Raw genomic sequence first — 12,328 nt, forward strand, 5'->3', positions numbered from 1 at the left:
AGTAGCAATGAAAATAACTTTATGGTCGGGGGTCACCACAACATGAGGAACTGTATTAAAGGGTCGCGGCATTAGAAAGGTTGAGAACCACTGCTGTATGTAATGTGTATATAACATGGCCCGATTTTACCTTGGAGAATGTGATAGCTGATCAGAATTAACCCTGAATCTGGTCCACTTGAAGTGGGAGAATATTGCAGTCTAAGGCCCTAAAAATGTTTTAACTCATTGCCCTGTACTCCTTGACTTTTTAATGAGTTAGTCAATGCTTTTTTTTTTTTTTTTAATACTTTGAAGTCTGGTATTGCATGTTGGAATTTGTCACCTGAAATTTAGATAAGCTAACTCATTTAGGTAATTTAAGTGACTCCCTTACAGGGATGATAATTATGGTGAAATACATCAGTGTGTACTGCTTGACTTTGACCCAGCTATTTGAAGTGGAGAGCTAACAGATAATAGGTGTTTGTATTGGTTGCAAATGAAGAAATTACGAACATTGCAGGGTTTAAAATGACTTAGTAGTCAGATTGTGACATCAAGTGGGTTTTTAGGGAAGGACTCCTTGCTGCCACCAAAAGGTCTGTGCAAAATACTAGTATACCAAGTGAAAAAGGGCTCAGACAAGAGGGTAGGTGAAAACTAGTGCTCTCCTGGCACTAGTTTTGTCTTTCATGCTGCCTCTTAAGCACCACTGGAGAGGTCTGGTGGCGAGTAGGCTTGATGAAGCCAGGGGTGGAAAGGGAGATGTGCCTTCTGTGGTGTTTGCACTGATCAAACACATGGTCAGTGCCACAGGCTTCATGGACTTTTCTCCTTTGTGCCTTATCTTTGTGTTGCAGGTTTTCTTTTTGTGTGTGTGTGTGTGTGTGTGTGTGTGTGTGTGTGTGTGTGTGTGTGTGTCAAATTATCTTCATTTAGCTATTTCTTCTTGGATGAAGATTGGAGAATAAAGCTAGTTGTGTTGTAGTGTACCCCCCATCTTACAAAGGACGCCTCAAAAAGTCGAATTATGGAGTCATTTATTAAAAGCCGGCGGCATGCGAGGGAGCAAAAGCTCTCCAGACCTCGCTGCGCCGAACAGTTTGCCACATCTGGCTTATATTGGCAGAATATCACAAAGGTATCGATTACATCTTTGGGTCTGGAATGAGGAACCTGTTTCACGAAAAGCATTTTTACAGAAGCGAGATTGAGCAAGTTAGTTATCTAAAGTATAGTTTTTGGGTCTACAGATCACTGAATCAACAGAAACACATTATCTGGGACCACCGGGGCAATTTAGAATAATTGTGCTGTCCAGATACTGGGATCACTGAGTCAACAGGAATGCACTATCTGTAGCTACTGAGACAATTTGGGATAATTGAGCTGTCCTGGTTCCCAAAAGAATGTGCTTCAGTAACCAGTTAGATTACAATCAATGGGATATTCAAACCATCATCAATGGAGTATTGGGATAGCATACATAAGTTCAGAAAATCAAAATAACTTTTGTTTTAGCAAACAAATAAGTACAGAACCCAAACTAGTTTCTACCTGAGATGATTGCTACCATACTTCAGTTGATGGAAGAGAATGCACTTCAGGATAAAATGGTCTTATTAAAATCAGGAATTAAGAAGTTAAGCCTTAGCTGGTTTGGCTCAGTGTATAGCGCATCGGCCCGGGGTTCAATTCCAGTCAAGGGCTCATACCTCGATTGTAGGCTTGATCCCTGGCCCTGGTTGGGGCGTGTGGGAGGCAACTAACCAGTGTTTCTCTCTCCCCCTCCCTTCCACTCTCTAAAAAATCACTGGAAAAATACCTTCAGGTGAGGATTAATAAAAAACAAACAAAAGCCCCAGATCTACAGTCAAATAACTAAAACACATCCATACAAGAGTACTTTCTCACTGATGACTTTATATCTGGTTCAAATGGACAGGAGTCTGGAAGGTGGAGCATGGCGGGCAGAGTGATGCCACCTTCTCCTGAAATCTGTTGGCGTCTACAAATGTATTCCTTTGTGCTCAACAACAGTGGAACCTCAGTCCTCGGATTTAATTCGTTCTGGAGCTGTTCTAGAAGCAATTTGTTTGAAAACCAAATCATTTTTTCATCCCAGACCCCCAAGTGATTCCGTTTTAACCTTCCTTTTATGCAGCACATGTCTAATGTACTGTTTAATTTATAATCAGACATTCCTAAATTGATCAAACCACCCTCTGCCAGCCTTAAGTGAATCACTTTCAGTACTCATTCCAGGGGTGTCTTGCAGGAGGTCAGTATGCAGCATCTTCATGTCATTGCCTCCAAAATACTGTCCCTGGCTAACTACCTTTCATTTATCCAAATCAACAACCGTTTTTCTCTCTCTCCAGTTGCCTGTGTTGTTTCTTTCACACCCTTAGCAGCATTAGCACTTTTGAGGGCTTGTTTTAAAATTGTCCTAATTGTCCCCATAGTCCATTTCGCCAGCAACAAAAGCAAAAAAACAAAAAAGAACCCACAAAAATAATCACAGCACAATTTCCCAAGAGGTTAACACAGGTTTTGTGGTAAACTAACTCTCACATTTTCACTTTTTGTCATGCTGATACAGGGTTGTCAGGTTGAGAACTAGAGGTTTGACTGTGTTCTTTTTTTTTTTTAAGATTTTTTTTTTTGGGGGGTGAGTGGGGCAGGAGTGAAACATCAATAGTCTGCCCCTTTCATGCCCCTTACCAGGAGATCAAGCCTGCAACCCAGGCATGTGCCTTGATGGGGAATCAAATTGGCAACCTTCTGGTGCATGGGATGATGCCCAACTGAGCCACACAGGCCAGGGCTCAACTATTCTTAATATCGTGTCCAAAGATTCATTCTCTTAAGTTTCTCCCTCAAAATAAAAACACCATGCCATCCTGTAAAAAACACTCCATTCACCTCTCAGCCTCTTAACAGAATCATTCCTGCTCACTAGTTCTCTTCTTTCAGTTACTTTTCAGAAGCCTGCAGTCCATTTCCACCGTGACCAATCCAATGACACTTCCCTGGCGGATCTTTGCAGACCTGTTTTGCCCCTAACCTCACTGTGACCTTGGTCCTATTCACTCTTGGACCACTTTTACTAGTACATTGCTACCTTTGTCCCTTACATGTTTCCCTGAATTTTATTTTTATTGATTTCAGAAAGGAATGGAGAGGAAGAGAGAGAGAGAGAAACATCAATGATTGGCTGCCTCCTGCAGGCTCCCTGAGGATGGAGTTCGCAGCCGGGCATGTGCCCTTGACCAGAATTGAACCCAGGACCCTCAGGACACAGGCCGACGCACTGTGCCAAACTGGCTAGGGCTACCCTTTTCAATGTTAATTTTGTCCTGAAGTAATCTCATTTACATGCATGGTCTTAAAGATATGCTAATTCTCAAACATGTAGTTTCACTGTTGGTGTCTCCTCGCCAGTTGAAAAAAAGAACATCTTGCTAGGCTAACTTGGATGGCTTATTTTCAGCTCAAAATCATAATGTCCCTTCACTTATATTTTTAAGAAAAGGTTGCCCTAGCTGGTTTAGCTAAGTGGATAGAGCATTGACCTGTGGACTGAAGGGTCCCAGGTTTGATTCTGGTCAAGGGCACATGCCCAGGTTGCGGGTTGGATCCCCAGTAGGGGGCGTGCAGGAGGCAGCCAATCAGTGATTCTCTCATCATTGATGTTTCTCTCTCCCCCTCTTCCTTCCTCTCTGAAATTTACATTTATATATACATATAAGAATGAATGTATAAAGTAACAGCCACAGGTTCCAGGGATGAAGATGCGGATATTTGGGGGAGGACCATCATTCTGTGTTATGGCTTGCAAACAGACTTCAAGAAGAGATAGAAAAGCTTGAATGTAGTATTTATTTGGTGAATGTACATATGAGGTCATTTACAAAAGTAAAGATACAGACAGTTGTAGCTTTCAGTGCAGGTTCAAATACTTTTTTAGAACAGGCAGTAGTCCATGAGGATTTGGAATGACAGTACTGAATGGCACATGCTTCCGTTTCCTTTGTGTTCCGCCCCCCCCCCCCCCCCCCAGCCCCATGGGGTAGAAAGGGAGAAGAGAATATCAGTGTTAATGTAAATACAGCTAGGCAAATAAAAACTGTGGTGTTTGTTTTTTCTAAGTCACAGGTTACTCAGATGTAGAGCAATTTCTGTGTTCAGGGGTTATCATAGGAGCATTATCTAATAACTAAAATGCAGAGCTTTCATATGTTCCATTATCCAAGTCATCTTAAATTATATTATCTGCCCCCACTCATTAGAGGCCCCTCAGTATTTTGCAGACTCTGACTTTGGAAGGGAGTAATTTCTAATAATTTCTAAAAAGATAGCATTTATAGACAATCTTTTTGGTTTCAATAGGATAAAGCACCCTTTAAAAGGGGGGTGTAAAATGCTCCTTTACTCCCAGCAATGTAAACTCTAATTAGATTTCATTTCCAAGAAAGTGTAACTAAAGGCTTGGTGTTTTATTATTCTCGGGCTTAAATAAACCTGTCACCACCCAGAATATCTCAGAACAAGAGACACCTTAAGAACACAGTCACCAGAAAAATGCAGCATATAAACAAAAGGATGGTCCTTAAAAGTGACAACTGGAAAAACAAAAAACAAACGAAGTGATTCCTAAGTCAAACGGTAAGGTAAAGAGATAAACAAAACAAAAATCTGCTGACAGTATCCCTAGTGAAGACCTGGACATGGGAAGTCAGTCGGCCTTAGAGAACAAGATGAACTGAAAAATAAAAAGCACTCCACAGGTCCTTAGCAACGTAGAAAAGATTGACTCCAAATTCCTTAAGCACATTTAGCCACAGTTGAAGCACTAAGCTTCAGAAAATGCTATGCTTCTGGCTCTAAGAATTACTTCATTTTTGAACCTTTAGCCCCATTTTCACTTCATTAGAAACTTTAAGCTAATTAAATACTCCCATGTATCACACTCCACCGTTAACATACGAACAACCTGTATTTTCTTTTAAAAAGACACTATTTAATAGTACTTATTACAGAAAATAGTCATGGGCAATTAAAAACACACTTTCATTTCACCTTACCTCTTACCTGGCCCATTCCTCCATTAACTCAGTCTTCCAGCACATACATCAATCATAATATTTGCTTCTGCATAATTTACTATGAAAGCCAGCTATTGTGGACTTGAAGAACAATGTACATTATCCATTAGAGTTGAAGGGGTAAAAAGGCTGAACAGTTGCCACTGAGTCAAAGGTTCTGCGGAATTAGAGGCATTGTGCATGCTGACAATACTTTAAAGGGTTCTCTCAGTTTTGCTGCCTTAAAAACAAAATCCCCATTTAGGCTTTATTTCCTTCAAAAAAAAAAAAAAAAAACTCAAAGGGATTAATTGAATCTAAAAGAAACCTATTTTACAACACTTACTCTGTTACTTTAAAAACCAACATGCTGTAAAAATACTTATATTACACACATACACATACACAAAGACAAAATCATCCATCAACCCGCCCTCTTAAAAAAAAAAGCCAAATCAACAAATAAAAGTTTTATTTGCATGGCCAATTATCATTTGTACTCTTTGCAACTTCATTTTAATAATCCTTTAACAGGTTTTAAGCTTGTTGCACAGGGAATAAAAGCTGCAACACTGCACACTTCCTTCAACAGCCACTCCCACAACACCTAAACGTGAAACAGATGTAACGAAGGACAGCAGCACAAACAGGAGATAGTAAATTCCACCATCCAGCACAGTTCATGACTGTCTTTAGGGTTCAGTTGCAGAGGGGGTAAACTTCTTCTAAAAAGAGAGTCATGTTCCCTTCCCCTATTTTATAATGTTGGTGGCTTTAATCCATATTTCTTTGCAACTTCTGTCTGGGCATGGGCTGCATCACAGAGTGAGTACAGATGAGCCATCTCCATTTCCGATTTGGCCAGGTTAATAGCTTTGTTGAACATGTCAATGGCTTTCTCCATGTTTCCTCTAAAAGAACAAAAATTTTAAACATTTCATTCAACAAGCTCCTCACAGAATGCAATGAAGATAGTAAGTGATGTGATAGAGTCTGACCCATAAATTTCAACTACAATTCTAATAAAATGCTTCTTTATAATAAAACAATGCACACAGAAAGTGCTTGATTACACTTACTGTGTGCTTATTATACCTGTTATAGTCTTGTTTTACAGATAAGAACAGTGAGAGTAGAGAAATTAAATGACTTGTTTATAATCTTCCTAATTCCTATGCCTGACCAAATACAGCAGGCTAGCTTTAAGTGGGTAATTTTGTATGGCCCGTGAATGACGTTATTAATATCCAAAGGGCCCTTGGCAGAGAAGGTTCCCCAGCCCTGCTCTAGAAAAGTGACAGCCTCACAGGACAGTAATGGCACTCAGGGGCCTTACCTCACAGATCTGTGAGTCCACCTTCCTTCTGCCTCACCTCTTACCGCCACGTTCCCATCCTAGGCACCTCACTCCAGTCACACAGGTCTACCCAAATTCCTTGACTGTGCGTACACACACCCATACCTGCACTACTGCCTCTGCTTGATTCTAGTCAGCTCCGCACCTTTCTAAGGCACAGTTCAAATCTAGTATTTTCATGAAAACGATTTTCCACTCCTTCCTCAGTGTTCCTGTAGTTCTGTTGTCATTCTATGCATAGACAGATGTATATACACCACAATCCTAGTAGATCCTTAGTGGACAACCCTCAATTTTTAGAACCTAGTACAATGCCTGGTAATTAGTATCTGATTTTTTTAGTAAATGGGTAAATATGCTTGGTCAAAAAATATAATTTACCATTTACAATCTAAGTGTGGTTTGACTTTACATGCTTACTAAGAACCAAGAGCTGTGTTAAGTAACTAGTATTAGCTATGTACACTGAGTGATCTCTGAACGCATAATAATCTGGCCACTCAATGTGTGTGTGGCCAGGCTTTATGAACAACTTAAATGCAAAGTGCTTTTATATGTGCATGATCCTAAGAAAAATCCACAGATCTGCTCAAAAAGATTAAGAACTGCTTTCCCAACCTATTCTAATACAAGAATACTTTATTCATATTAACAAATTGGCAATTAAGAAAACTTAATATTTACATGCAACCATTAGTACAGAATAGTTAAAAAGAACCATAAAATTTTCATCAGCCTGAATATATATTTTCGGCCTATTCTGAGCAGACAGAGGAGCCCAGGAGGGGCTGAATGACAGAGAATTACAACAACTACTGGTTCCTAACAAGCAAAGTGGCAAGATCAGTTATTTTAATGTCAGTGAAAGATGGCTCATTTCCTGTCTACTTGGCTCACGGGTGTAGCTTGTCAATTTAACCCATCTGGTCATCAGTTTCTAGATTCTTCAATTACACTAAGGACCTTCTAGTTATAAAGACTGGTGTAGATATTAATTGAACTAATATTTGGAAAGCACCCAAGGTTCCGTACCTGGCCATAAAGTAGGTACTCAAGTGGATGGCAATTTCAGTATTAAGAGGGTATATTACACTGAACTCTATGGCATAAACAGTTGTCACCTGTTAATGGTGGATCTCAAGTGCAACTCTGGATAAACATACACAAAACAAGAAGTTATGAAAAGAGTTGCAAAAAATCTTACCTAACTCCCTGATTTTAAAGAAAACTCAGGCTCAGAGCTGATGCTGCCACTTGGCTGGCTGCTTCTCTGTAACAGGATCTAGTTCTCTTGGCCACCTGGCTACCATTCCTTATGCTGCCACACTGCACTGCCTAAGCACTCTGCAGGCTTTTTCTCCCAAAGAGGAAAGAAGACACAACAGGAATTGGAAAAGATGAAATTTTCCTTTGTAATACATATGCTTGACTTAACTTTTAAATTGGAAAAATAATAAGGCAAATAAAAGTTGCATAGTTTGAGGGAAGCGTGCCTCAAAAGCGTGCAACATATTAAAACTTAAAAATTTAATGGATATTGACAATAACCTATCTGTAGTGAGAAGAATGAAAAGATAAAATATCTACAGAGCTGCCTTAAATTTCCTAAGAACAGACTTTGGAAGTTACCTTTGTACTTCAATAGTTCCCATGGTTTCATAGGCAAAATCACATTTACTGTCAATTTCAATAGCTTTGCTGATAAGCTCCAAACCTCTATCCAGGTCTTGCTTCCACTGAAGTTGAAGTAAACTGCAAATGCAAAAAGGCAGTCAGGTTGACCATGGGCCAATAGCAACAAGAATATAAGTATATGACTCAATTTCTGCCCTCAATGAATTTTTAATTATGAAAAGAAAGCAAAACCTAAAATAGTATATAATCAGCAAACTGTTTTTATTTTTCAATTTATATTTGTTTTGTATTCTAAATTCTTTATTATGAAAAAAGCGTCAATGGAAATAACCTAAGTGTCCATTGATGGATGTATGGATTAAAAAAAACTTGGCACACACACATACGCACACAAGGAATATTACTAAGCCATAAAAAGGAATCCTACCATTTGCAACAAAATGGATGGATCTTGAAAGCATTATGCTAAATGAAATAAGTCAGACAGAAAGTCAAATACTGTATGATCTCATTTATACATAGATTCTAAAAAAAAACAACCCCAACCTACTCATAGATACAGAGAACAGAGTGATGGTTCCCAGAGGCAGGAGTGAGGGGTAAGTGAAATGGGTGAAAGGAGTCAAAAGGTACAAGCTTCCAGTTATAAAATAAGCAAATCATGGCAATGGAATATATAGAATGGCGGCTATAGTTAATAATACTGTATGTGTATTTGAAAGCTGCTACGACAGATCTTAAAAGTTCTCGTTACAAGAAAAAAAATTCTGTAACTATGTACAAAGACCTGTTAAGACTTATTGTGATAATTTCACAATAAATATAAATACTGATTCATTACGTTGTACACCTGAAACTAGTATATCTTATGTCAATTATATCTCAATAAAAAAGAAAGGGAAAGTGTCCAATAGTATGGGCTCTATAAATTACCTAGTAAGCTTAATTATTTTATTTTGTATAAATTTAAGTGAAGTTTTTTTTTTATTATAGTTCAAGTACATACCATGTTTCCTAATTTGACACAAGTAACATTTCACAGGTTGTTCAGAACTGAAATCCTTAAGCTAAAGTGAAATAGTACATTTATTGATTGCTATACAAGAATGAAACATAAGTAAAATTTTAAAAATTGACAGTGAAGCATCCATAGCATTAATAAATTTATTGATTAACTCAGTGATACTCTACATCACAGTACTTTCCTCAGTGACCAAAAGAAATCCATCTTATTATTGCAAGAAATTTAGTTTTTTACTGGAACAAACAGAAGCACAAAAATACATACCCTTTATGAACATATGTTGTGGCATTATCTGGTTCCAAATCAATACATTTATCATACATTTCATCCGCTTTACCAAATTGTTGTTGATCTGTTAATGCCTAGGTGAGGAGATACTTCAGTTATATTAACGTAACTGTCAACCTAAACAGTTGAAAGTACATTGCTTATTAATTACAAAAATTTACTTCATTTATCCATTTCTTTACAAATTATGTTTGGAGAATACAAAATGTTACAACTTAATTATGTTATAAATATGAAATCTTAACTGTCCACTATTTTTGACAAGTCGTTAAATATAATAGCAAACAATGTGGTAAATGTGGAATACACAAAACCCCACTCTTGGTGCCAGTTCTAACATCAGATTTTCATAGGTACATTCATGTCACTTATTCATAACTTATCAAAATATATCCTAAAGAATTTAAAGGCAATACTCATTTGAAAGGATAAATTCAGGCATGTGTATTAAATGCCATCAGTCATTCCTTAAAAATTGATTAAAAAAAAAAAAACAGTTACAATGAACTATTTTAAAGCAAATCCCACAGCAGAAATCAAAGGGTTGGTTATGTGGATACCAGATCATACTCAAACTGTAACTTTGAGCGTTTTTTTGTTTGTTTATTTGTTTGTTTTTAAGTTATACTGTGTTCCTCCCCGTCTCCTTCCCTCTCTAAAAAGCAATGGGAAAAATATCCTCAGGTAAGGATTAATTATATAGAACTACTAGAGGCCTGGTGCATGGATTCATGCACAAGAGGGGGTGTCCCTCAGCCTGGCCTGTGCGCTCTCACAATCTGGGACCCCTCAGAGGATGTCTGACTGCTGGTTTAGGCCCGATCCCTGCAGGCGGCCAGGGAGGAGCCCGAGCCCGAGCCCGAGCCGGTGCTGCGCCTGCCACTGCTGCTCAGCGCTGCTGCCGAGTCAGGAGAGGCTCCCGCCCCCTACCCCCCCCCCCCCCACACCCCCCAGCTGCGCTCGCCAGCCATGAGCCTGGCTTCTGGCTGAGCGGCGCTCCCCCTGTGGGAGCGCACTGACCACCAGGGGGCCGCTCCTGCGTTGAGCATCTGCTCCCTGGTGGTCAGTGTACGTCATAGTGACTGGTCGACCCGTCATTCGGTCATAATGGTTGCTAAGGCTTTAATATATGTAGATAGTGTGTATCATACTAATAAAAGAGTATGCTAATTAGACCGGGAGACCTTCTGGACGACCATCCAGGACATCCTTCCTGACAAAGCCAGCTGGGTGAAGCCGCCTGCAGCGGTCCTGGGTGCCAGCGCCTGCGGCTGGCTGCGGCCCAGGAGACGAAGAAGCTGCTTGCCCTATGGTCCTGGGCCATAGCCAGCCGGAGAAGCCGCCCCGAGGTCCCAGGCTGCAGCCAGCCGGAGAAGCCACCAGCCTGTGGTCCCGGGCACCAGTGCCTGCGGCCTGGGAGACTGGTTCCCTCTTCTCCCACTGCAGTCATTACTCCAATATTCCCCTTCTGAATGGCTCTCTGCTGCCCCAACCCAACCCCACTTCTCTCTGAAGGATAGGGAACAGAGAGAGCAGTGTTAAAAGCTTACATTTTTAAGCAGGTAAGGTTGGTATTTAAACATATACATGGAAAACTAGAGTCCTTAAGGTAACAAAGGCTAGAAAGGGAGGGGACAGGGACAGGGCAAGACATATTATATCCAGCAATCCATGTGGGGACTGAAAACTTTGCAATAATGACAATCAGTGAAGATATGAATCAACTAAAATAGTGGACAGGGACAATTCTTCCATCTTTGAAAATATATCAAGTCTGTTTAAATAGATTTTCATCTGCATAATATAACACATTCTGACAAGACCACCACCAATGTGGTCAGTGTTGTGTTGGTAAATGTTTAACAACTGGCTGTCAATCAAAGAAAACAAAACCCTGAGTTATAGTATCGGCCCATTTCTTGGCATAAATTCTCCGTCCATGGCTGATTTCGGCTGCTAATGTGATGCCACTAAATGCAGAGCTGAGAAGAAACATGCAGTAGTACACTATTATATTCCACGAGAAAGACCCAAAAGATATAAATAATGTCAAGAGTCAGAACAGTAAAGTGTAGTAAATAATTGAGGAGTGATGGATTTAGAGTATGTATTACCTTTGGTTTTAATATAATTTATTTACTTTTAAGATTATATAATTTAATTTTTAATAATGACCATGTTTAACAACCAGCTTGCAAAATTCATGAAAATTTCTGAGCCAGTAAGAGCAGGCTCCCGCACAAGACTGAGTGGAGTATAATGGTTAAAGGGCATGGCTCATGGATTTGAAACGAGACTCAGCCACTTTTAGGTTTCACTGGTCAAGTTACCTGATCTCCCTATACCTCAGTGTTCTCATCTGTGTAATTATAGTATCTACTGTATAGAGTTGTTGCAAAGATACAATCTGTGTATGGCACAGCACAGTACCTGAAACAATAATTCACTCAATTTGTTATAAACTGTTACTACCTCAATACATAGTTGACAAAATTACTCTACTCATGCTGAAAGAATGAAATTTTACTGATGAGAAAAATATCTTTGCTTCCTAGGCAGCAGATGGTAATCTACTACTAGAAACTGAAAGGGGAAAAATGACCTCAATCAACCACCAGGGAGCTAGATCATCAAGCAGAGAGGATGCCATACATTCTGGGATACATCTGCAGTAAGAGGCTTAGCCTCAGGTATTAATTCAGATCAACTAAGCATCAGACTTAAGATGAATGGTGAGAAGGTTCTAGATTTAGCAGGAATAGAACTTTAATACATAAGCAGTAGTTACTATGGTTAATGATGGCGAGAAAAAACACACCATGATCTATACTAATAAAAGACCACACGTCTTCCGGACAACCATCCACACGTCCTTCCTGACAGTGCCGGGCCGAGCAAAGCCACAGCGCCTGCAGCTGGCTGTGGCCTGGGAGACAGAGAAACCGCCTGCCCCAT

General features: G+C 39.7%; 1 protein-coding gene across 1 annotated transcript in view; it reads right to left on the reverse strand.

Moving 5' to 3' along the window:
• Positions 1-5,524: 5,524 nt before the first annotated feature.
• The window catches only part of TOMM70 (translocase of outer mitochondrial membrane 70), a 48,831-nt gene continuing 42,027 nt past the window's right edge, over positions 5,525-12,328 (reverse strand). Inside the window, exons 10-12 of the mRNA XM_079767103.1 lie at positions 9,350-9,447; positions 8,056-8,178; positions 5,525-5,980 (exon numbers count right to left, since the gene is read on the reverse strand). Of these exons, the coding sequence (XP_079623229.1) occupies positions 5,827-5,980; positions 8,056-8,178; positions 9,350-9,447 (375 nt within the window). The 3' untranslated portion in view covers positions 5,525-5,826. The remainder of the gene's footprint in view (positions 5,981-8,055; positions 8,179-9,349; positions 9,448-12,328) is intronic.

This window comes from Cnephaeus nilssonii, assembly GCF_951640355.1.
Source record: "Cnephaeus nilssonii genome assembly, chromosome: 3".
NCBI classification, from domain to species: Eukaryota; Metazoa; Chordata; class Mammalia; order Chiroptera; family Vespertilionidae; genus Cnephaeus; species Cnephaeus nilssonii.